General features: G+C 35.4%; 1 protein-coding gene across 7 annotated transcripts in view; it reads left to right on the plus strand.

Moving 5' to 3' along the window:
* FMN2 (formin 2) overlaps positions 1-27,546 on the plus strand; it is a 370,601-nt gene that overhangs the window by 216,162 nt on the left and 126,893 nt on the right. For 5 of the 7 annotated variants that reach the window (XM_049112363.1, XM_049112361.1, XM_049112360.1 and 2 more), the window contains 5 exons: positions 17,555-17,646; positions 17,802-17,931; positions 18,974-19,120; positions 22,364-22,423; positions 22,576-22,696. In XM_049112363.1, coding sequence (XP_048968320.1) covers positions 17,555-17,646; positions 17,802-17,931; positions 18,974-19,120; positions 22,364-22,423; positions 22,576-22,696 — 550 coding nt within the window. Of the gene's footprint in view, positions 1-17,554; positions 17,647-17,801; positions 17,932-18,973; positions 19,121-22,363; positions 22,424-22,575; positions 22,697-27,178; positions 27,239-27,546 lie in introns of those variants that run through there. The other 2 variants (XM_049112362.1, XR_007411941.1) reach the window with 2 other exon arrangements.

The following is a 27,546-nucleotide window of genomic DNA, read 5'->3' on the forward strand; positions in this document are numbered from 1 at the left end:
GACTTACTGGAGAACACTTAATATTTTCATGTTCACTATTGGCTTGTAGAGTTTATGGATATTTATTATTTGCAGGTAAGTTCTCTGAGACATCTCTTCTACTACACCTTCTTACACAAATACCCAGCTATCTGGCCTATCCGTTTTTCACATCCTCCTGGACCCTCTACTAGAACAGAATGGACAAAACAATTCTCTCAGATAGCAAATTTCTACTACCATCTCACCCTACTGAACGTTTTTGAATCTTCAAGTCTTAGTCCTTCCTTCCTTAAGCATTCTTCCCTGTCACAAATCCTCCTCTTATAGTTTTGTAGCAACATATACCTCCTCTGTAGAGCACATGGCCTAGATATTCCACACCCATATATTGATTATCCTTACTCTCATGTTCTCTAATTTCATGAAATATCTATGTCTGTTTTCCCCCCTAGTATTTTGTATTGCTTTGGCACCCAGTAAGTGCTACAAAAAAATTATTTTTTTATAAATAAATGCAAATGCAAACTATAATACTAGCCTTGATAAGTTTTCTTATTTAGACTATAGTTGAATAACATGGGTTTAATTGCATGGTCCACTTCTGCATATAGTTTTTTTCAATAAATACATTGGAAAATGTTTTGGAGACTTGCAACAATTTGAAAAACCTTGCAGCTGAACTGTGTTGCGTAGAAATTCTGAAAAAATTAAGAAAAAGTGAGATAAAAAATACAGAATACACAGTACATATAACATATAAAATATGCACAAATTAACTTTATGTTGGGGGTAAGGCTTCCAGTCAACAGTAGGCTATTAGTAATTAGTTTTGGGGGAGTTAAAGGTGAATTTTTGACTTAATAGGATGTTAGCCCCCAAGGCCCTTGTTGTTCAAGGGTCAATTCTATCTTTAAAAATATTAATATTTTGATCATTAATGATGTCATGTATATCAAGGAATAAACAGTAACTATGATCAGATATTCCACAATGTTAATTCGAGGATGAGTTTTAACTTTTACATAGGAAACACTTCTGCTTTTTTGTCAGTTGTGACAGATAGCCAAATATCTAATGGTGTGTTACAGAATCTGCTACCCCAAGTAAGATATAGTTGTTGAGTGCCTCACACATTTCCCTAGTGCTAAACTATTTTCGCATCAAGATTATTGTCTTTCTTGTATGCCAATGAGGGAGAAGTGAGAATTTTAGCACTTCTTCCTGTTTCTGACCTCCTTTATTCCCCCCCCACATACCCACTCATCTTGTTTTTAATTATTAGACTCACTGCAGAAACTAGTCCCTTGAAATTTACCATGTTACTTAATGTGCAGCATTTGCCTTCCAAATTAACAGTATTAGCAATTACACTTTCCCTTTTGAATCTCTTTCCTAGGGGAGCTGCCTATAGAAGGATGAGTCCTCCTGAATGCACAACTGCTAGACTATGCCATTAATTCTCCATCCTACCCATCCACTGCTTCCTTATTCTAACAAATATTTATAATGTTTCTTTTACCAACCTGAAAATAAATTGATGGATAATACAATCTATCTACATATATAACAAATCATCTCATGTATGCCCTATAATATAAAATAGAAGTAACAAAGTAATCCACAGTATTATATGATCCATTTAATTAGGTAAGTGCTTGAAAATGATTGAACCAAAAGATATTATGAAGTAAAAAGATATTTGTCCTTTTATTTATAATAGTTTAATTATAGCAACTAAAAATAGCTTTATTACAACTTACAGGATTTTATAAAATGGTAGATACTTGGTAAAGTTGAAGTGTGTTTTTTTCTGAGATATGCCTGGTTGCTGCCTTTTTGGAAAATTCCATATATAATAATGTGTACATTATGGTCTTGAATATTTAAATATTTAAAATATTATATATAAAATAATATTTATTAATACCTCGAAAAATATTTCATGCTTACATGTTTTGTTTTCCAATTTATGCTTTTGTATATGATCTAGAAAATACACTTACCTATTACCTGCCTAATACCTATTACCTGCCTCTGCAAGAAGAGCATCGTTTTGGGGGGAGATAAAATATGCATAAAAACATGGCTATCATATAAGAATTCAAGTGCTATCATATGTGATGAAATAATAGTTTAACATAAAATGTAATATGCTTTAAGTCTCTACCCCTAAAAAGGGGGCAGACCATAAAGGCTGTGCTATCTTGTGGAAAGGAGATGTGGCCCCCAAATGTAGCTAAGAGCACAAACAAAGCTTAAGTGGAAAAAATGAAGGATTGTTGTATTACGTATGCCATATTTCATACTTCCCTGAAAAGTTCTGAGTCAGCTACTGACCTATTACAAATCACAAGCCTGTCTTCAATAGGTACTAACCTTAAACTACAGGATATTCCAGTTTTCTACTACTTGCAAAGAGAAGAAGAGAGAAGAAAAAGGTTATGCTATTACTGCTGTCCTAAATTCCTTATAAAAGTAGATAGAGAGAGGCACCTAGGTGGTTCAGTCAATTGAGCGTCTGCTTTTGGCTCATGGTCCTGGGATCAAGCCCTGCATTGGGCTCTCTGCTCAGCAGAAAGCCTGCTTCTCACCCTTTCTCCCCTGCTTGTGCATGCACTCTCTCTCATGCAAATAAATAAAAAAATATTTTTTTAAAAAAGTAGATGGAGAATAAATCCTTAATAAATTTTAAAAAATGGAAGAATGGCTTGTATGTTGGCTTAACACTAGCTTTAATTCCTGCTATGTTTTCTTGTGTTTTAGTTCTAAGTGTAAATCTTGTTTGATAATAGAAGCACTTGTTTGCTTCTCCTTTTATCCCAACTTCTTTTGATCCCTCAGGAGGTCTCCCCTCAGAACATGAATTGTATATCCTTATGTGTGGTGTCAAATTGTTTATAAGCACCCTGTCTATCCACCAGCTTTTTATATGAATCCTATTCTACTGTGATCTTTCTCTTGTTTCTCTCCTTGAGAACATTAACAACCCTCTTAGCTTGGAAGGGCAGAGAAAGTATTTTTTGCAGATCCACCCAGTCTCTTCTGACACACATATACTAAACATTTCCCAGTATTTTTTTCATGATGGCTAGCAGGCATTAGAAAGATGGTGGAGGCACTTGGATGACTCAGTGGTTGTGCATCTGCCTTTGGCTCAGGTCATGATCCTGGGGTCCTGGAATCAAGTTCCACATTAGGCTCCCTGCAGGGAGCTTGCTTTTCCCTCTGCCTGTCTCTGCCTCTCTCTGTGTGTCTCATGAATAAATAAGTAAAATCTTAAAAAGAAAAATAAAAATGGCGCAGTTGGCTAGCAGCATGATATACTTTTCCAACCTAATGCCATAAATGTTCACTATACCTTCTTAAATCCCTGTATTCTACTAATATTACAGGAATGTACTTATGAGTAGGAATCTTACTTACAGTTTATGTAGAAGACTTTTTAGTTTGGCTTGTGTATGGTCATATAAAATAGAAAGCTTTCAGTGGTGGCAAAAAATTTATTGTTTTAAGTACCTGCTAAGAACCATGGTTAATACTAAAGTTGGGTCGTGACTTGAAATTATATGACAGGTATAATATTTGATGGCTTTGACATATCAGCTTGAGAGCATCATTAGCCTTCCCTCCTTGTTGCCCATGATTGCAACAACTAAAATTTAAGTGGGCAATAAATTTATTAAGGGAGTAAGTAGTTAACTCTTTTAATAAAACTCTTATCATATTTCCCTTCAATAAACTTATTTAGGAAGTTGAATGATTCCAGATGGCATTTCTTGTGTATTTGGCTCAGAATTTCTTGTTTACTAGCATATTTGCCAATATATGGTTAAGTGTTCAAGGTTTCCAGGTCTCTGAAGAGCTGTTCAGCCCTTAGACATACAACTTTAGTTTGCTATGTGTATATGGCAACCATTTTGCAAATTGCCCTCAGCCCTTGGTATTTAAAGATATCCCAGTTGTTTATTGTACCTAAGGAAGAAAGATCTGTGGGACTATAATTCGTGTCTGTTGACTATAGAAAGTATATCTCTTAAAAAGCTAGTGTTCATGATTAGAGGAAGTATGAGCCAACAAATAAGTATACAGACCACCCATAAACTCTTGAGTATGTAATGTGCAAAAGTATATTTTAAGTGGTCATTTAATAATGCAGAAGCATTTCCCCTTACAATTCCTGAGAAGTCCTCAGTCTGTTCCATAATGTCCATAACATACAGATTTTTAAAACTGAAATAAAATGAGAAAACCTAACCATCAGGTGGAGGATTGTCAGATCAGATGGTTGAATGCTATAGCCTCTAACAATTATTAGAGGCTAATATGGTAAGTGGTGGACTACAATACTATAGAAAGAGCAGGGTAGTTGATAAATAGGTAACAATTATTTACTGTCAAGGGAGCTAGAATAATCGTCATAGTGAGGCTATAGTGTTCTGGGTTGTTCTTAAATGTTGGATGATAATATACTCAAGAGAAGAGATGAGAGATGTTCTCAGCAGATGGGGCAATTTGATCAAAGGCTTACATGTGGAAAAGTATAATGTATTTGGGGTAAGGAATGTGTTGCTGGAAAGTTGTACAATAGGGGAATTAGAGTTGGAGTTGGGGCAGGTGTTGAAACTGACAGGTGTGGATGTGGTCAGATGGCTCTGGGGTGGGAGTGAGATTGGGGAGGGAGAAAATTATTTCTGAGTCTTCAGGGCTGAACTAAATAGGAAGTGTTGCCTAACTGGGTGTGGGAGGGGAAGGATTGGAACTAGGCTTTCTTCTTGGGTGTTTGGAGAGGATGGTCATAAGCAAGATTAGGGTCCTAAAAAGATGAACAGATTTGGGAACATAAAGGAACAGTTCCTCAGTGGGTCATGTTGAGTTTTTAACTTTTCATTTTGAAATAATAATCAGGGATCCCTGGGTGGCTCAGCGGTTTAGCATCTGCCTTCGGCCCAGGGCATGATCCTAGAGACCTGGGATTGAGTCTCACATCAGTCTCCCTGCATGGGGCCTGCTTCTCTCTCTACCTGTGTCTCTGCCTCTCTCTCTCTCTCTCTCTCTCTCTCTCTCTGTGTGTCTCTCATGAGTAAATAAATAAAGATCTTTTTTAAAAAAAGAAATAATAATAATTTCAAAGGACATAGCGAAAAATACATACAAGCCCCATTAGCTTTCACCTAGTTTTCCCCAATATACCATCTTAAAATCATAGTATAGTGTTAAAAACTGGAAATTAATTTTGATATGGTCCATAGACATTTCTTTAGATTTCACTAGTTTCATATGCACTTCTATATGTGTGTGTGCACGTGTGCGCACACATGTATGTGGACATACTCCTATGCAGTCTTATCACATGTTGATTCATGTAACCATCACTATAATTAGGATGTAGAATTGTTCCACTTCTACAAAGTTTCTTGATGCTATCCCTTTATAATTATGCTATCTAACTTCCCTTTTCCCATTCCTAACCTTTAGCAGTCATTAATCTTTTTTCCATTTCTTCAGTTTTGTCATTTTGTGAATGCTATATAAGTGGAATCATATGGTACATAACCTTTTCAAATTAGCTTTTTTCACTCATTATAATTCCCTTAGATCTGTCCACGTCTTGAGTGTATCAAAAGCTCATTTCTTTCCATTGTTGAGTAGTATTCCATGGTATGGACATACCAATATGTTTCCTTCATTGAAGGCCATTGAGATTGTTTTAAGTTTTTATCTATTACAGATAAAAGTGTTGTGAACATTCATATAGATTAAATTCTTTTGTGTGGAGATTTAAGTTTCTTTTCTTTGCAATAAATGCCCAGGAATGCAATACAGTTTTGCATGTTAAGTGTATGTTTAGTTTTTATAAAACTATTAAACTATTTTACAGAATGGCTATTCTGTTTTATATTCTCAGCAGCAATATATCAAAGATCAGTTTTGCTGCACCCTCTCCTGGTATAGTCACTATTTGTTCATTCTAGCTGTTCTCATAGATGTATAGTGGCATTTCATTGCAGTTTTAATTTGTATTTTCCTAATGGAAAACAATGTTGAACATCTTTCATGTGCTTATTTTTCTTCTAGGTATTTTCTTTGGTGAAATATCCGTTTATGTCTTTGACCCATTTTCTAGTTAGATTGTGAGGCTCACTAACACTACCAATAACCACTTAATTCTACCTTATTCCTGTTGGGTCAGGGGTGGAAGTTCAGCTGGCAGCTAGGCCCCCTGGACACCAGGATAGGAGGACATTGGGGGAAGCAGATTGCTGAATAGCATTGCCTCCTACCAAGTAGCTTTACCTCATTGCTGACACATTGGGTGGAAGGGCAGTTCTGTACTTTGCCACACTGATTCAATGAAGGGTCAGTTTTTCCATTTGATTTTTGGCTAGAGTAGGGCTGTATTAAGAGAAAAGTATTCTGTTTTGCTAGATAATGTTTCCTAGAAATAGGTTTTCCTAAAACCTATTTTTTAACCTGTGTCTGCTGGTAGTTCCAGGTTCTGACTTCTTCAATATCCTATCTGAGCTGAATGGTTGGGGAAGAAAACCTAGGGAGCTCACACCATTCTTTGATTTGTGAGGGGGCTGCCCACCCAAACTGCCCTATATTTTTGAAAGCCTTCCTCTGTTTGTGGAATTAGGATTTTTAGTTGCAGAAGGACTTTTAGTGTAATTACTTTATCTTGGCCTTCATGTTGATTTTTTTTTTTTAAAGGATCTAGGATCCTTCAGTAGGTAGCTTGGGGCTCAGTAGAGTTTTCTGAAGAAATGTAGGTCAATAGATGTTAGATGAGCCACTCTTTGTTTGGATCTTGGCTCCTGTATTTACTAGTTAAGACTTTAAAAAAGACTCCACTTTCTCATCATAAAAATGAGGATGATGTTGCTTACCTATTAGGGCACTGTAAGGATTATATTAGATTATGCATGTAAAACAGTTGCAGGATTTGCCTGACAAATACTGAGTACTCAATAATATCAGCTCTTGTTTTATCTGCAGAGAAATCTGGCTTTGAGAAGATCGTTGTTGAGTTTAGTGAGAGTGATTTGAATGAGAATTAAAGCTAGATTTCCAGGATTCAAAAAGCAAACAAAATATGAGGACAGAAGTCCGTATGCCTTCAGGATACTGTGTTGGAAAAGTAGAGGAGGCAGTAGAGGGTTGTGGAGGGATTCAGGAATGTGGTTGGTTAAGGGAGAAGTAAGTTTGAGATTTAGATAGAAAAAAAGAGAGGATTATTTCAAATAAATTTGAACATGAACAAAAGACTGAGGGGAAGGGGTTAGTAAACTGAGGGAGAAACGAACATGTAAATTATAGAAATGGTAAGGATGCTGATGATGCTGGACTAACCGCACAGGTATAAAGAAAAGACAAATTTATTCCTTGGAAATTGAGCTCACTCTTCCCTCCAACATCATCCAATATAGACCAGTTTCCTGGGTGTTATCATTGATGTCACCAAATATCTTGACCTCTACTTCTCCAAAAATAGTCATTGGAAGTGTGACCTCCCCATTTCAGTTCCTAGTAGTCTTTGTTTTTATTGCAGAAAGGAAAGACACAGAAGAAAAACTGAGACTGAATGAGGAGATAGGATAATAGGAAGAAATGAGGGAATTTGGAAGAATTTATATATTTAAGAACTCCATTCATTTATTATTATTTCATCAGATAATTATAAAGTGTCTACTGCAGGCGTGTGCCGTCTTATGGTGATAAACAAAAAATAGATATTATCTTTGTGTTTATGGAGCTTTCTTTCTAATATGGAGTTAGACTCAAATATTCATTTACAATTGTCATAAGTGTTATGAAGGAAATTGCATTTCTACAGTGAGAATGAGGTAATGGGAAGATTCATTGTTGATGGGGAGCTTAAGAAAGGCCTCCCCAAAGAAGAGAGTTCAGAACTGAAACAAGGAGAAGGTGGATATTGTGGAAGATGAGAAGCATGGGGAATGTATTTGGCACAGGGAGAAGCTAGTATGAAAGAGGAATTGTGATCTGTTTGAGGAATGAAGGGAAGCCATGGAGAATAGAATGTATGTAGCATGTGGATATATGGCATGAGATGGAATGCAGAGGGAGGTGGGGTGGGGGGGTAATGAACCATGTGGGCTCTGTAGGCACCTTAAAGTCTGTGGTATTATTCTAAGAATAACAGCCATTAAAGAGTTTAAAGTAGACTATACATATTCTACTTAACAACTTTAAAAAAATTGGGTGCTGTGTAGGACATCTGTTAGAGCCAGGGATGATTATGGAGAGACCAGGCATGGTATCAAAGTGGGTGTTGAAAGGTGGCAGCAGTCTAGACAAAGGTGATAACATTGGAAATGAAGACAGGTCTTGGTGATTCATAGGACGTAGAAGTAAATTACAGACATCCAGCATGATGCCCAGCTTTCTGATTGGTGACTAGTTTTCCAGTTTACTGGAATCAGAATGACTGAGTGTTTGGGGAAAGTATACATGAGTTTATTTTTAGACTTTTTTTTTGTCCGTGATGTTTCTTAAGTATCCAGGTTAAAATGCGGACAAAGTAATTGCATGTCTGGATATAAAGGGAAAACATGGGCTAAATACAGTTGTTATATAGTATTCAGATAGTGGATGCAATTCTGGCAGTGGAGACTGACAAGGTCCTGCAGAGTGGTAGGAGGATATCTAGGAAAAGATGTAATGTAATCAAAGGGAACAATATTGGAGGTAAAAATCACCTAGTAAACATCAGGGATGATGATGTTAAAGAAAAAGATAAAGATTTAAAGATTGACTTTAGCTTTATTGTGAATATTGAAAGAAACTGGACAAAGGAACTGCTAAAATTTGGCTAGGGACAATGTTTCCATGTTCTATCCCTAGAACACTGCTTCTTTGGGAGTGTTACTGTCATTTTCTCCTCTGTCTGGCTGTCTCTGGCATGCATGCATTTTTGGTATCAGTTAAGTATGAGGATTGCTCTTGAAATAGTCTTTTCAGTAATATAACTTCTACGAGTATTTAGCATGTGAGTCTTAAAAATGGATATATAATTCCTAATGAATTTCAGGAATCTAAGTTTGTATTCTTTGGAACACTGTTTGAGAAACATTTGCTTAGCACCATTAATAAACTAATGCAGTGGAAATGCTTACCGTGGAAATGTATACCAACTGATTTCAGTGTTCTTCCCTCCCTCTCTACCCCTTGCTCCCCATTCCCTTCCTCTCTAGAAGTAATGCTTCTTCCCAGGAGTTGGAATAGCAGGATTCAGTTTAAGGGGGTGTATGGGCCAAGGGTAGTGGAAGTCAAAATAAATGGTGAAATCAGTGTTGACAGCCTGGAATCTGGGTCCATTTTGGCCAGCGGTTAGATAAAGAGTTCTACAGGGTTTTAAATGTGATGGATCTTTGGTAACTGTTGAAAACATCCAGTTTAGTAGCAACTGAGGTCCACTTCATTCATAGGCAAACACACTGAATCCTGGTACAAATCTGCAGGTGATTGGGGAAGGTGCAGGAAGGGCTAACATTAAAGAAAGAGACTGAAATGATTTAATCATTGAAGTGAGTGGGACAGGGAAAAGGAAAGTTTGTAATTTGAATATATGGAGCTTAGAAATTCCTTTATTTTATTAATTGATGTTTAAGTTTGTGATGTTGTTGCCCAGGTCTTTGACCATAACGAAAAATGAACTTGGGATACCTAGGTGGCTCAGTGGTTGAGTGTCTGCCTTGGGCTCAGCTTGTAATCCCAGGGTCCTGGGATCAAGTCTTGCATCAGGCTCCCTGCAGGGAGCTTGCCTCTCCCTCTGCCTATGTCTCTGCCTTTCTCTCTGTGTCTCTCGTGAATAAATAAATAAAATCTTAAAAAAAGAAGAAGAAAAATGAACTTATTTCAACAAATCACTGTTGGTGTGGTAGTGAGAACATTAGCATCCTCTTCATATATGGGGAGTCATATATAGTTTTAAAAAGCAGTGGAAGATCACTATAGAAGGGTTAAACAAGTAAGAGTGATATTATGAGCTACTTGGTACGTTATGTTTTAGCATTTTGCTTGAATCTGAAGGCTAAGATATATATCTTTTTATCCCCAGTACCTGGTGTAATGCTGGTAAATGCTGGGCCTTTAAATGAATGGATGAATGAATCCCTAAAAGTCATTTGTTTTAAAGTTTGATCTTGATGATTACCTACTAGTGGACCAGAGAACACTTGATACTAAATTTACTGTGAAGGCCAAACAGAGCCAAAAGTATCCAGATGACCTCTGGTTCTAGTACCAATTTATAACCACTAGCTTGACATAAATTGTGTGGTAGCTATTAAGAACAATAATATGGGGGCATTAGCAGATAAAAAATAACTGACTTTTGCTTGATCTCTCATGCTTTGCAAGGAGCAAGCCAAGATGATGGGCAAGAAACACTGATCATGGTATATTAATGAATAGCAGAATCTTGCTGAATTGGTTAACATTGCTTAAACCTATTATGATTTAGTCCTGCTTATTGTACCTTTAGACACATAAGTATTTTTGCATAAGATGAGTGATGGGGCACGAGAGTTGTGTTGAATGTATAGATGAGTGAATTCATATGTACTTCTGCTGGGCATAGCTTTCTTATTACTTTTATTTACTTATGTTGTACTAGCATTTGAAATGACTCACTCTGTCTCACACATTCACATTATCAATTTTGGAGTTCAAATGACCTCATAGCTGCCCTCATTATACTCTTAGGATGATGATAAGCAGTTGGAATTATCTGCATATCATTATGTCCTCAATACTTCTTAGATTGTTCTGTCATTATGCCTCCTCTTTTTCCTGTCTGCTCTCCATGACTTGGAGGCCTTTTTCTGTCATATTCAATTACTGATACAATTTTTCAGTGTTTAAAAAAATATCACTGACTGCTTACCACATACCATAAGCTCTACTGGTTACTAGGACAATAAAGATACGTGAGATGTGATCTTTCTTAAGGAGCTCCAATCAATAGAAGGTGTAGACATATATTTATATCACCATTAAGATGCTGTGATAAGCATAGCATAAAACAAACCAACTATTGGTTCTCTGTTATCATTTTGGAAAGAAAATAATTATAGTGGAGATCAAGGTGGTTGAGGCAGGCTTTCCAGAGGAGGTCATTCATAAACCAAGCCAAGAGCAGCAAGCCAAAGTGAATGCTACATATTCAGGTAGAAGATCTGGTGTGATAGAGTCATCAGGTCCTGTGTCTTCAGCGGTGACTGCGAATACAAGAAGCAGAGAAATTTTAGAGGCAAATCAATGAGATTAGTTCTCCATCTATTTAGGGTCAACATATTCTTCAAACTCAGGTCTTACCTCTTTTTTCTGAAGCTCTACCCTAGCCACGCTTACCCTAGCCCGAAGTATTTGCTCCATAGTATTACAAATTTATGATCTCAAGCTATAAAATCTTAGAATAGTTGATTATATGTAGAAAAAATAACAAGTGTGTTGTTGTGCTTGAGTCCAAGATAATCAATTTCATAAGTACAGAATAGGAGAGGCAGAATAGAGTCTATAAACATGAAAAATAATGCAAAGGTTTTAGACCACTGATAACTTAAAGAATATGGGGCTTCTCCAAATATTGTCCTTAATTTTAGGCTACACTAACAGCAGCAGTATTTCTGGAATGATGTAGTTGAGAAGCAGACTGTACGATGGGAGAGTTATATGACACTGTTGTGTGTGCCTCATTTGTAAGCCATCAGAAAACTACTCAAACAGCAACTGTAATTATAATAGGCTCACATTCATACCATAGGAAATGTAAAGAACCAAAATACTTAGAAGACAAAAGAGGAAAAATTTAGCTTTCCCAAATATTTGAAAGGAATTTTCAGTTGTTTAGAGTGAGAATGAGTTTTTGTCACTGGAGGTGTTTGAGTATGGTGAATGTTGAAGATAATATAATCATCATTTGGATAAGAAGATTTTACCAGATGTCAGTTTCCAAACTCTGCTCTGTGGGTGCCCAGGGACTCTACTTTTTTTCCCAAAGGGGTCTGCAAGATAAGAATGATTTTCGTAATAACACTAAGATATTACTTGCTTTTCTGGTAGTGTAAGTGTTTGTACTGATGGCTCAAAGGCAGTGAAAGGTAAACATTCTGGCACCTCTGCCAGTATCAAGGCAGTAGAACCACACATTTACACGTCATTATAATTCTTCATTGCCATGCAATTGGCAGGGGCGTAAAAAGATGACTTAGTTTAAGAGTGTCCTTAATGAACAGCGAAAATTATTATATTTATTAAAATTCAACTCTTGAGTATGTCTTTTTAATGCTCTGTGTGATAAAATGGGAAGTACACACAAAGTGTTTCTGTTACATGCTACAGTACAACAGATAGTTTGATAAAAACCACTTGTGATTTAAGGTAGCCCCTTGTCACTGGACACCATTTCTATTTGAAAATCTGATTGGCAAACTGGGATTATTAGTAAGTTGGGGTTTGGTAGATATTTTCTTCAAAATGTACAAAGTAAGTGGTCACTTCAAGGAAAACAATTGATGATTGTTGCCAACCATAAAATTCAAGATCTGAAGTAAACAATAGAATTTTGGAAATTTTATGTTTGCTACCATAAGCTTGATAGCTTCATTATATTTAAAGACTTTTTAAAAATAAGATGAATACTGATTTTTTAAAAATTGATTTAATTTTTTTATTTTTAAAGATTTATTTTTTATTAGAGAGAGAAAAAAAATGAGTGGGGGAGGAGCAGAGGGAGAGGGAAAGAGAATCCTCAAGCAGACTCCCTGCTGAGTGTGAAGTGGGACTTGGGACTCCATCCTAGAACTCTGAGATTATGATCTGAGCTGAAATCAAGAGTTGTTTACTTAACCTACTGAGCCACCCAGGCGCCCCCAAAATTGATTTTATTTTTAATGCCATAAAGTTACATATGCCAGTATTTGGAAGAAGAATGCAGTTTATGGGTCATGGATATGAGACAAAGCAAGCACCAGATTCCAGTTCCCTCAGCCCTGACTGTGAAATTCAGTGTTTCTTGGCTGCCTCCATAAGGGAGGCTGAGGGAAGCTAAAACTCAATGCCTCTTGAGTAGCACATCTTGCAGGAATTTGGAAAGAGGATGCTTACCACAGATTGGTGAAGACTGGACCAAACCAGTCTGTGCCAAGATGCACCCCAGCACTGACCTTTCCCCAACTTTTCTCTTCAATATAATACTAAAAATTATGCCCAGGGATGGAGATCTTACATGTTTATTAGATATGTGATGCAGTGAAGAAGTATAATCTTTAAGTGCACAGGAGCTAATAAGTCCCTGCCTCTACATGCTTAGATGTCACCCTTTTGCCACCTAACTTTTTTTTAAGTTCTTTTTTTTCCATTTTTTTTTGAAGTTTAATTTGCCAACATATAGTATAACACCCAATGCTCATCCCATCAAGTGCCCTCCTCAGTGCCTGTTACCCAGTTACTCCAACCTCCTGCCCACCTTCCCTTCCGCAACCCTTTGTTCATTTCCCAGAGTTAGGAGTCTCTCATGGTTTGTCTCCCTCTCTATTTTTTCCCACTCAGTTCCCCTCCTTTCCCTTATGATCCCTTTCACTATTTCTTATATTCCCCGTATGAGTGAAACCACATGATGATTGTCCTTCTCCAATTGACTTACTTCATTCAGCATAATACCCTCCAGTTCCATCCACATGGAAGCAAATGGTGGGTATTCATCCTTTCTGCTTGCTGAGTAATATATGCACCATGTCGTCTTTATCCATTCATCTGTCAAAGAACATCATGGCTCCTTACTCAGTTTGGCTATTGTAGACATTGCTGCTGTGAACATTAGGGTGCAGGTGTCCCAGAGTTTCACTATATCTGTATCTTGGGGTAAATACTCAGTATTGCAATAGCTGGGTCGTAGGGTAGCTCTATTTTTAACTTTTTGAGGAACCTCCATACTGTTTTCCAGAGTGACTGTACCAGTTTGCATTCCCACCAACAGTGCAAGAGGGTTCCCCTTTCTCTACATCCTCTCCAACATTTGCTGTTTCCTGTCTTGTTAATTTTCACCATTCTAACCGGTGTGAGGTGGTATCTCATTGTGGTTTTGATTTGGATTTCTCTGATGGCAAATGATGCAGAGTATTTTCTCATGTACTTGTTGGCCATGTCTTTGTCTTCTTTGGTGAAATTTCTCTTCATGTCTTCTGCCCATTTCATGATTGGATTTTTTGTTTCTTGGTGTTGAGTTTAAAAAGTTCTTTATAGATCTTGGATACTAGCCCTTTATCTGATATGTCATTTGCAAATATCTTCTCCCATTCTGTAGGTTGTCTTTTAGTTTTGTTGACTGTTTCTGTTGCTGTGCAGAAGCTTTTTATCCTGATTAAGTCCCAATAGTTCATTTTTACTTTTGTTTCCTTTGCCTTTATTGATGTGTATCTTGCAAGAAGTTACTGTGCCACCTAACTCTTAAAAAAAAAAAAAAAAAAAAAAAAACCACCTCTCCCTGACCTCTCCTCCAGAAGTCAGCTTGTGGACATTCTTCTTTTGTGCTCTCTCCTTTGTGCTCCAGCATGAGCCCCAATAAAGCCTTGCCTGAAACTCTGGTTTGGCCTCTTATCAATTCTATTGTTTAGAGAGTCCAGGGACCCAATGTGGTATGGCATAGAGTGGCATTTAGTTCCCTTTATCATCCATAAAGCAGCACTGTCAACCCAGGGTAGCTTGCTTTCTAGAGTCATCAGAAATGGCTTAGTAGAGCATAAGTATAAAGGACTTTGCAATTAGTAATTTATGTGTACTAAATAATTTAGAGAATAACTCTATAGTATTGCCAGAAAGTCACTATGTTCTCAAGACATTGGGGAGCTTTTTCCTTCTCTTGTGTATTTAATTATTATTAAGATTTACTTAGCCATCTTCATTTGTCTTGTTGCTGTCTCTTGAGGTGTGTGTGTGTGTGTGTGTGTGTGTGTGTGTGTGTGTGTGTATCTAAGCCCTAGGGAAATTTACTGAGTCGGTGGAGTCAGCTTCTAGTCCTTGACCTTCTTGTACCAGCACTCAACTAGGTTGAGTCTATGTCAAAGTATCTAAAGTTCAAAAAACAAAAATAAAGCCAACAAATTTGATTACTTTATCAGATTGTAAGAAGGTGGATTTCCAATCCACCCCCCACCCTAACCCCGCCCCTGATGTTTGAGTATTGAATGTGCTTGGGCTTGAAGATAGCAGACTAATTTTCTGCTTTGGTAGAACTTATTTCTTTTAAAAGAATGAGAGAAAAAAAAAAAGAATGAGAGATTATAGGGACTAGAAGCCTTTATAAGGTATAATTTGGTGTGGACCTATAGTTCTTAAAACAACCCTTGCTTTATCTTTATTTTTAATTTAATATTCTTTTAGGATATCACTCTGTTCACTCATTTGCCAAAAGATGAGCATGGTCATTATTCTTTTTTTTTTTTTTTTTTTTAAGATTTTACTTATTTATTCATGAGAGACACAGAGAGGTAGAGACACAGGCAGAGGGAGAAGCAAGCTCCATGCAGGGAGCCCAATGTGGGACTGGATCCCAGGACTCCAAGATCACACTCTGAGCTGAAGGCAGATGCTCAACCACTGAGCCACCCAGGCATCCTCAAGCATGGTTATTATTAAAGGTCATCTTGTTACTTGTTTTCAAGTGGTATAATGATAGTATCCGTCGAGCTGACTTCTGGATGGTAACTATGATAAATAAATGAGGTGGTATTTACCCCCCTAAAATTCTGGGGCAAGGCCATAATAAACTGAAGGAAAAAAGTAAGATTATTATGCAATTTAAATTCTAGGAACAGGTTCTAAAACTTTCAAGTAGCTTGGGATATTTGCATTAAACATATTCCTTTTATACCTTTGGATCTTTTGTTGTATTATTTCAGATAGAAAATTTATTTTCAAATTCAAATCCTCAGAAGATTTCCTGATCTGCTATCTAATCCCCTGTCAAAAGAAGCTTCATTTGGGGTACCTAGCTGATTCTGTTGGTAAATGTGTTACTATTGATCTTGGGATCATGAGTTTGAGCCCCACATTGGACATAGAGCTTACTTAAAAGCAAATAAATAAAATTTAAAAATGAGCAGCTTTCGGGTCATCTGAGGCCTCTATTAGTTAACTGTCTGCCTTTGCCTTGGATCACCATCTCAGGTGATCCTGATCAGGGTCCTGGGATCTAGCCCTGCATGGGGAATCCCTGCTCAGCCAGGAGTCTACTTCTCCCTCTCCTCTACTCTCCACTTGTGCTCTCTCTCTGGCTCTATGTCTCAAATAAATAAAGTCTTTAAAAAAAATGAGCAGTTTTTTTTAAAGCTTCTTGTGAGAAACTAGTCTTTGCCAGTTAATCCTATTACCTGAAAACTTGTATTTCAAAACAATAAGAAACAGAACATAGCTGTTTTTCAGATAAAATCTTTAGTTTCTATAAATCTATCACATTCTATTCTATACAGTAGTCCTTGGCTAAACTGCTTAATATTTAAACAAAAAAATAATGTGAAGGGAATTTAAGTTCTCATGATTAGACTCAAATTCAAAGTATGGTAGTCTGGGGCGCCTGGGTGGCTCAGTGGTTGAGCGTCCGCCTTTGGCGTGATCCTAGAGTCCTGGGATTGAGTCCTGTATCGGGCTTGCTGCAGGCAGCCTGCTTCTCCCTCTGCCTGTGTCTCTGCCTCTTTCTCTGTATGTCTCATGAATAAATGAATAAAATCTTTAAAAAAAGAAAAAAGTATGGTAGTCTACTGACATTTCTTAATGCATAGGAATATTCTATTTAGCTATTTTGGAACATCTCCATGAGTTCTAAACTAAAGACAAGACTACAAATAAAAAGCATCCAAGTTTTTCATAAAGAAGAATAGATTTGTGTTTTTCAATGTCTATAAACTCTTCTATCGTATATTGAAAATTCAGGAAAAACTCCCTACAAAGAAATTTAGTAGGAAGGATAAAAGGAGATACTTTGGGAGAAGAGAAGCCTGAAGCCATTTTTGTGTCAAAAAGAAAACTCAGCAGAAGAATAAAACCCTTTTATTTTTGTCCCAGCACTTAATAATTCTATTGTATTTTTCCCTTAAAAAAAGCCATAAACAATGATTGTAATAGTAAATAAGTACTTTTTTTCCCTTTAAATTTCTTATAACATTAGGTTCACATTACTTCCAAATTTAACTTGGTTGATTTCTGAATAAGACATACCACTTTAAAATGAAGTTCTTGTATTCTAGAGAGTATTACAAACAGCCAAGAAACAAGAGAGGAAAACTGTATTGTTTTAAAGCATACTTGAATAAATAAATGCTTTGCAGATCACTAATAGCCAATAACATTATTTGGAAGGTTTAGAGGTGATCTGGTTTGCATTTAAACATATTTACACTTTAAAATGCCTTCATGAATTAAGTCAAGCTTTACGGCAAACAGATGCTAAGAAATATGAAAATATATAGAAGTTTTCTATATTAAAATTACCATAATCTAAGAGATTAATTTCACCAGATTTTGAATCACTGCTTGGCATTATTTTTTCCAGAGAGCACAGTCAGATGAACTTGAAAAAATCGAGAAGCATGGCCGGTCCTCCAAAGACAAGGAAAATGCCAAGTCTCTGGACAAACCTGAACAGTAAGCACACCTTGAAAGCTTGTGAGGGTGGCCAGGCTATGGACAGCCTGTTTCCATATGGAAAATATAGTGTCTTCATAATTGTTCTGATAGGAGAATAGACATCTGTTTATATGAATTATATTTTTCCTCTTAACTTGGCTTTATTTCCTTAGGTTCCTTTATGAACTGTCACTAATCCCCAACTTTTCAGAGCGAGTCTTTTGTATCCTGTTCCAGTCCACATTTTCAGAAAGTATTTGCTCAATTCGTCGTAAACTGGAATTGCTACAGAAATTGTGTGAGGTGGGTTCTGGTCTGTAGAATGCTGACAGTTGAGTTCTGATGTTGAATTGTGTTCAGTCGTGTTCATATTTTAAAAACTTTTTTTATTGTATTCTCTAAGTATGCATAAATTTTCAGGAGAGCAGTTCCACAGAAGAGAAGGTACCACAATGGCTTCCAGATCAAAGCAAATGATGATTGGTGCACACTGTCACAGGGTGCTATCGCTGGAGTATGCTGGTTGGGCTCCTACCTCCAGGGATTTCTGTTCCCTCTGCTTTTGCCAAAATGGTCTGATCCTGTCCTACCTCAGACTCCAGATTCGATGTGATTTGAAGGCATTTCATTTACTTTCCTTCAGTTTTGGAAGGGGCCTTCAACAAACTGTTAATGATTCTATCCAAATAGTTTAGGAACAGCTGTATGACTCAACAGCAGATAAATATTCTTCCAAAAATAAAGAATAAATGCTTGGCAGAAATTACCAATATTACCATTTAAAACAATTTGTCAAAAATCAATTGTACCATTCGTTCTCGTTGTGGTAAATCATTTTGAAAACTAGTAAGATGTTATTAAAGACACATTTTCAGAGGAAAGAAGACATGCAAATTGCAGCTGAGCTTTGTGTTTTGGAAGAAGTGAGTGTGAACTTTTCAGGGATAAATCTAAATTTGGAATTAATCTTTATAGCCGTGTTTTGGTTTCCCACAGCTTGTGCCAAAAGTTTCTATTGCTCCAGAGTTAGGTACAATTAGGGTGATGGCAATGACATTATTTTGTAGTAGTTCTCCTATTACAACCTTATTTGTTTTCTGTGCAATTATATCATAGAAATAGCCTAGAATGGTATCTCTCAGTTTACAAATGTATATCTGAATGTTGTAGGTGGCAACTTCTTAAAATTAACTTTGGAAACACTGCTCTTAAAATACCCTAAAAATAAGCACTGATACATTTTGATTGTCACCCAAAATTATTAGTGTAATATCTGCCACTGATTTAAGATAATTCAGAGAAAACTTTGTCTGAGAGAGAAAATGCTCTTTATGCTGTTTTGCAGACATTAAAAAATGGTCCAGGGGTTATGCAGATTCTGGGTTTGGTTCTTGCTTTTGGCAACTACATGAATGGTGGAAACAAGACTCGAGGACAGGCGGATGGCTTTGGATTAGACATTCTTCCGAAGCTGAAAGATGTCAAAAGCAGTGTAAGTATTTTGTATGAATGAATGTAGGCAATTTGAGGATTAGATGTTTTGTTTAGTAATAAGTTTGACTCTAAACCTGTTGCAATAAATGTTTCTTTATGTTCCGAATTCTTTATCTTCTGAGTCAGATAAAAGTATATGGCCATCAAAAGTTTATGGTTTTGTGAATAATAATACTTTCTAAAATGAGTAATTGTGAATCCTATGACTAATGAATAATTGAGTAGAGAACTTTTAAATAGAATGAAAAATAATGATTTTTATCATTACCATGTCTGCTAATATTTATCGCTTTGGACTCTGAGGACTACTTTTCATAAATTAGACATTCTTCTTCTCTTCTATGTTAAATAATGGAGGCGAACAGGCTTGTGCTTTTAAAACAAAGCAAAGATGGGTGAAAATAGATTGTAAATAAAATGTAAAAGATGATCCTGCTTTTCTACATATCATTCTCCCCTTTATACTGATATGTGTGAGAATGTCTAAGCCTTTTTGCAGGACTAATTAATTTTTGATCTGCTTCTATACTTGTATTTGTTTAAAATTAACATCTCAGATTATGAGAGTGTCAGTAAAAATAGAAGATTAAGGAAACAACTATGATGTTTAGAGTTAATGTCTGAGACTGTAAACTTAGAAAATAGTAGAATTCTGTTTCTCTGATAGAAGAATCTCCACACAGAACTGTTTGATAAAGGAAATTAGGGTCATGTTTTTAAAATAGTAAATTTAAGTAAACAACTGACTCATAGAAATGGAAATACTAGAATTGTTTTTCCTAGATAATGAATATAGTTCACCCTTGAATGATGCAGAGGCACTGACCTCCTGCTCAGTTGAAGATCCACACATAACTTTTGACTCTCCCAAAGCTTAACTACCAATAGCCTACTGTTGTTGATGAGAAGTCTTACGATAACGTTACTTGACACCTATTTCTTGTTACATGTAATGTATACAGTATTCTTACAATAGAGTAAGCTAGGGAAAAGAAAATGTTATTAACAAGATCAAAAGGAAGAGAAAATATATTCCCAGTACTGTACTGTATTTGTTGAAAAAACCTATGTGTAAGAGGACTCACACAATTCAAACTCATGTTATTCAAGGGTCAACTATAATCTCTCACATAAGAAAGACATACTTCTTTTTGTTTTTTTCTATTGGCCCACAAATAATTTGCTCATTCATTCATACTTCTACTCATACATCCATTTACCATTCTTTCATTGAGTTCTGTGATATGCAACACACTGCTCTTCCAAAATTCAATAAAGCTATCATCCTGTTTTGCAACACCAGCAGCATATAATTTTCGTGATTTTTAAAATTCAGATCCTATCATATTTGTATGTCACAAGTTTTCACAGGAACCTCCAATTTGTCAACCTAATAAATCATATTTATCCAAAAGCAAAAGCTCTCTTTGAAGCACTTGAATGTGGCTCATAGTTCTTCTTCTTCAAAGCACTATGAATGTGGTTCATAGTAAGAATGATGGCTGGTTTGAAACAAGTAACATTTGCAAATAACACTGGAATATAAATATCATCAACACAATATTTAACTTACAAAAGTGGATCTGAAATAGATTCTGTAATCATAATTATATATGAATAACGGATTATTTGTTTTTTATTGTTTGATATATCTTATTCAATCCCCCAATAAGTTAAATTTTATTAATTTAAATAACTAAGGAGAAATCTAGATAAAATTACATAAAAAATCAAGAAGCAAGATTTTATTTTATAATTTCACTTGCAGTCTCACAATATATAAAGTCTTCCTGATTTGGTTCTTTCTCTATAAAACAAATATAACTATATCTACTTCTTAGTAGTATTTGTAGGCCTACATGGACAGAGCTGTTATTTAGATGACTTAGAATTTTCACTCAGCATGCGTATCAGCACACATTTAATAAATGCTTTGTTAATTGATTCATATACTGTTAACCATTGCATTGATATATGTTAGGAAAGAGAAAGGTAAGTTGCTTAAATTATTTACAAGCAAAGTCTCTTTCTAATAAATACACTGCTTTTATTATTATAATATATTACTGCATAATATATTATTATTATAAATTACTATGAGGGAAGTCTCTAAAAGGTGAATTCATATCAAATTAAATTATAAAAGGATATTGCTTTTTATAAATAGAGGGAAAATGATGTTTAGGCTGAACACTTTAGGAGATGTAGTTTGTGTCATAAGGTTTTTAAAAATATATATATATATATATATATATTTGTCTTCCCACATTCAAATTATCTAGCAGTAATTTCAAGTGATGCAAAAAAGAGAAATAATTAAAACTTAATACCTCTAAGTATGCCAGAAAAAGAGTGAAAAACTATTCCTTGAAAACTATTAGAATAGAAACAATTCTACATGTTTTTCTATAGTAGTAAATACATTGCATTATTTATAGTAGTGAGGATATTAATTTCTCAATCTCAGTTGCTGACTAGCAATTTATAATACGCATATTTGCATTTTTAAAACTCCTGCTTAGGGGCACCTGGGTGGCTTAGTGATTGAGTGTCTATGTCTGGCTCAAGTCGTGATCCTGGGGTCCTGGGATCGAATTCCACATCAGGCTCCCTGCGGGAAGCTTGCTTCTCCCTCTGCTTATGTCTCTACCTCCCTCTGTGTGTCTCTTATGAATAAGTAAATTTTTAAAATTTTAGAAAAAGTAAAGTTCCTGCTTTTTAAAAAATTTTTAAAAAAATTTTTATTATTATTTTTTTTAAGTTCCTGCTTACTTAAAATAATACTTAACTTTATTTTCCTAATCTATATACTAATAAGCCTTTGTCAAACTTACTGTTGGAGTGATACCTGCTGGTCCAGAAATGGTATAGAAATGCTGGCAATATTTAGTCATTTCAGCTAAAATAATAGTTATACCTTTTAATAATAAAACATGACAGTTAATGAACTAATTTTCTGACTGAGGAGGGTAAAAACAGGAAAGTATTCACAGCTGAGACTCCACCCTTGAACAGCTGTGCTTCCACTTGGAGCTTAGATTAGAACATTGGGAAAAACAAGATCTTCTGTGCCATTAAACTCCTTAGATGCAGTGGCTGAAGTACTTTGAAACATGGACTTTCCCATTTTATTCTAAATGTTTCCATTTATATATTGATTTACTGGTATTTATTTTATTTGACATTGTATATTTAATATTTCAAAAAATATATTTTTACTTACTTTGGTCTTTCTGCCTAGGACAATAGCAGAAGCCTTTTATCATATATTGTTTCCTATTATCTTCGAAATTTTGATGAGGTAAGACATTTTTTACATATAGTTGATTTTGTTATTCTTTGTTGTTGAGTGATTGGCAGTGTTTGTTGTTGTTTCACCATTAGCATTGTTGTGTTATTCTTATTTATATTGATGCTGATTTGTTTTAAAATTATGTGTTTCTTGCTAATTAGGATGCTGGAAAAGAACAGTGTGTTTTTCCACTGCCAGAACCCCAGGACCTTTTTCAGGCCTCACAGATGAAGTTTGAAGATTTTCAAAAAGATCTCAGAAAACTCAAGAAGGACTTGAAAGGTAACTCATAATCTTAAAGAATCATGTTTTGTACTACTTATGTTTTTTTAATGAGAAAAACACAGACTTTTCAGTATTTTTCAAGAACGTAAATCTTTAATAGCTTTGTAAAACTACAGTTTTTTTTAGTGTGGCAAAAGAAAAATGACCTCATTCATTTGTTGTTTAAAAGTTATATGTATTAGACATTTAGCTATTGAGTAGTATATTGGTTATTTGAATAGCAATCCTTTTCATCAGAAGCAAATTTGATCATCTTGTTTTCACTTTAAGCCAAGCATTTGTACATTTATCATGTTATTGTTAAAAGAGAAATAGTTCCTCCTATACTCCCTTGGTATTCTTTGCACAAGATGTTGTGGCTTATGAACTTTCCTGGGAACAAAAAAATATTCTTCTTTCACATATTTGGTAACATTTTATTTTTAGTAGAGAAACCTTGTATCAAATCATTTTGAACTGAGTCTGGAATTTTTCAGGTTTCTAAATTAAAAGTAAATTTAAAGGGCACCTGGGTAACTCAGTCGGTTAAGAGTCCAACTCTTGACTTCATCTCAGATCATAATCTCAAGGTTGTGAGATCAAGTCCCAGGTCAGGCTCTGCACTCAGCAGGGAGCCTGCTTGAGATTCTCTCTCTGCCTCTGCCCCTTTACCTATCTCTTTCCCTTTCTCTCTCTCTTAAAAAAAAAGTAACATTTAAAGTAAAAGCTCTCCAAATTGGAAAGGAAGAAGAAAAACTCACTATTTGCAAAGGATAATATTTTGTATATAGAAAACCTTAGGAAAAAAGAAAAAAGAAAAGAAAACTTTAGAGACTGCACCAGAAACTATTAGAACCAATAAGTTAAGTTTCAGGGTACAAAATCAATAAACAAAAATCTATTGCATTTTTATACACCAACAACAGACTGTTCAAAAGAGAAATTAAGGATTTGATCTCATTTACAATTTCATCAAAAAAAAAAATACCTAGGAATAAATTTAACCAAGGAAAGACAAGATGTGTACAGTAGAACCTATAAGACATTGGTGAAAGAAATTGAAAAATGTACAGATAAATGGAAAGCTATTCCATACTTATTGTTTGGAAGACTTAATTTTGTTAAAAATGTCTGTATTACCCAAAGCAATCTACAGATTCCATGCAGTGCCTTTTGAAATTTAAATGCCATTTTTCACAGAATTAGAACAAATCCTAAATTTTGTATAGGAACCACAAAAGATCCCAAATAGCCAAAGGAATTTTGAGAAAGATGAATAAAACTGGAGATATTACACTCCCTGACTTCAAGCTATATTACAAAGCTATAGTAATTAGAAGAGTATAATATTGGCATAAAAACAGACACATTGGTCAACTGAATAGAATAGAAAGCCCAGAAATAAGCCCATACATATACAGTCCATTTAGGACAAAAGAGGCAAGAATATACACTGAGGAAAGTATGGTCTCTTCAATAAATGGAGTTTGGGAGAACTGGACATCTAAATGCAAAAAAATGAAACTGGACAGTATCTTATATCATATTCAAAAATTCACTCAAAATAGGCTAAAGACCTGAATGTAAGACCAGAAACCATAAAACTTGTAGAAGAAAATATCAAGCTCCTTGGTATCAGTCTTCGTGATATTTTTTTGGATCTAACTCCAAAGGCAGTGGCAACAGAAGCCAAATAAACAAATGGGACTATATCAAACTAAAAAGCTTCTGCACAGCAAAGGAAACTGTTAACAATAGGACAAATCAACTTACTGAATGGGAGAGAAGATATTTGCAAATGATAAATCCAATAAGGGGTTAGCCACGAAAATATATAAAGAACTCCTACAACTTAAAAACAAAAACACAAACATTCCAATTAAAAAATGGGCAGAGGATCTGAATAGACATTTTTCCAAAGAAGACATACCAATGGCCAAGAGGCACATGAAAAGATACTCAGCATCACTAATTATCAGGGAAATGCCAATTAAAACTATAATGAGCTATCATTTCACACCTATTGGAATGGCTATTATCAAAAGGACAAGAAACCGCAAATGTTGGCAAGGATGTAGAGAAACAGGAATCTGCTCACTCCGTTGGTGGGATTATGAATTGGTGCAGCTACTGTGAAAAACAGTATGGAGGTTTCCAAAAATTAAAAAATAGAACTGTCATCAAATCCAGCAGTGTTACTTCTGGATATTTATCTGAAGAAAATGAAAACACTAATTTGCAAAGCTATATGCAGCCCTCTTGTTCATTGCAGCATTATTTACTATGGCCAAGATATGGAAGCAACAGAAGAGTCCATCAAGAAATGTATTGATAAAGATGTTTTATTTATGTGTGTATGTATATAGTGTGTGTACATGCACACAGGAGTATTACTCAGCCATAAAGAAGGATGAAATCTTATTTGCAACAACATGAATGGACCTTGAGTGTGTTTTGTTCAGTGAAATAAGTCTCACAGAAAAAGACAAATACTATATGATTTAACTTATGTGTAGAATCTAAAAAACAAAGTAGGAAAACAAAACAAAGCTCATAGATACAAAAAACAAATTGGTAGTTGCTAGAGGGGAGGGGTTTGGATGGTGGGCAAAATGAGTGAAGGGGATCATGAGGTACAAATTTCCAATTATGACATAAATATGTCATGGGGGTGTAACATAAAGTATAGTGAATTTAGTTAGTAATACTGTATTACAAATTTGAAAAATGGTTAGAAAGGAAATCTTACGAATTCCTATCCCAGTTAGGGTGCCTGGGTGGCACAGTGGGTTAAGTGCTTGGCTCTTAGTTTTGACTCAGGTTGGAATTTCAGAGTCATGAGATCAAGCTCTGTGTTAGCCTCTGGACTCTGTGTGGAGTCTGTTTAGGATCTATCTTCCTCTGCCCTTCCCCGCCTCTCTCTCTCTCTCTCTCTCTCTCTCTCTCCCTCTCCCTCTCTCTGTCTCTATCTAATAAATAAATCTTGAAAGAACTCACATCACAATGAAAAAAATTAACTATATGTGGGACTGATGTTAACTAGACTTATTGTGGTGTTCATTTCACAATGTACAGAAATGTTGAGTCATTATATTGTACACCTAAAACTAAAATAATCTTGTATGTCAATTATACTTTAGTGATAATTTTTAAGATAAAGAGAGTTATAGTGAAAAAAGGTAACATTTCCAGGGAGTCAAATAGTTTATAATTTTTTTTAGTTTTATATGTAAAATCTCTTTATTCCCTTTATGATCATGAGGGTTCTTGTTGCAGAATTGAGAGTGCCTCTGCTGTTTGTTTCAGCTCACTCTTGCTAAGTGTGTTAAGCACAGACAGGGAATAAATAGATTTATGTGAGATTTTCTTTTCTTTTTTTTTTTTTTAAATGTGAGATTTTCATTTGAGGTTGTATTACTAGATGAGAAGTGACTTGGTTACCTCTTTCCATAAATCAAATATGATATCACTTTTTAAGAGATTGAATCCTAGTTTTGAAATAGTCATCCAAAGATTTTGATCTGTAAGGAAATTTATGAAGTTGTTAAATTCTTATCACAGATGCTTATATAAACTTAAATCAACAGAGCAACATTATATAGTTTGCTTATATTTTCTAAACACTCTACAACATTTATTTATAGCCCTGATGCATGTTAGGCATTTGCTTGTGCTACGCATAAGAAAAGTTATAATCATCACTGCCAAGGAGGGGTGAAATTCTGTCCTGTAGATGTTCTCACTTAGAACCTCAAATATGGGTGCTCATTAACTGAGCCCAAGAATGACTGCCTTGTAAACAACCCAACATTTCATGTATAGTATTGTATTATACTTCAAAATTTGCCAGGTATCTTGGTTTCCTTAAGAAATTCTGTATTCTCTCTCTCTCTCCTCTCTCTCTGTCTCTTTAATGTGATGCTACGGGGAATTTCTGGAATATCTGCAAAATACTTTTCACTTTGATTAACAATTTGGTCTTGCAGAGAATTCTGTAGTTTGCAGGTGATTTAACAAATGATAGGAATGGTAATCTTATTACCAGGGGATTCCTGTTTGCTTTGGATTCCTGTACATCACTTTGGAATGTTACCACATTTGTTTTTTATCTACATAGTTTTTTACTATAGTTATTAAATATACATATAGCCCTGAAAATGCCACGTTCTCACAAGTCTCTTTGAGCTAAAACAAAGAAATTAGCATATACCAGATAGTGGTTTTGAAAAGGACAAATTACCAGTGCCACTGAGTACTGTTTCCTCTTGCACATCTGTCTTGTGATAAACTACACAGATTAAGCATTGAGGGGACATCTTGGCAATTTTTAGTACCTCAGAGGGGTGAGAAGGTGATGATTTTAAGCCCTACCATTTATACTTTTTGTTGGGATATGACTAATTTCTCTAAAAAGCCTCTTCCCTAAACTAGGACCGATAGCATTTGCTCACCCAGTATATTTCCTCATTTGTGTGTGATTGTTAAAATTTGCTGCTCTAGAAATGGAACATTTCATGACCAAATGAAGATAAGAACTGCTGGGATAAGATAAATTTAAAGGTAATTCACAGTCTTCTCTGAAAGAAGGGTTGGCAAGCAGTTCTCTAATTTATTTGACCACAGAGTACATTTTTCAGAGTATCTGGTAGTTTCTCTAGTTGGTGGAACACATTTTAAGAAATGCAAGCCTGGTACCATGTTAGTAACAGAAGCATGGCATTTGCCTCAGAGGAGCTCACAGTGAAAGTGGGGAAATGAAACTATAGTTTAAGAACTAATGTAATTATGTATTACTATTCTTGTAAAATGATATTAGCTTGAAGAACTCTTTACAAGGCTGTCAGACTCTGAGGCATCCATTAAATACT

The sequence above is a fragment of the Canis lupus genome, chromosome 7 (assembly GCF_003254725.2).
Source record: "Canis lupus dingo isolate Sandy chromosome 7, ASM325472v2, whole genome shotgun sequence".
In the NCBI taxonomy this organism is placed as follows: Eukaryota; Metazoa; Chordata; class Mammalia; order Carnivora; family Canidae; genus Canis; species Canis lupus.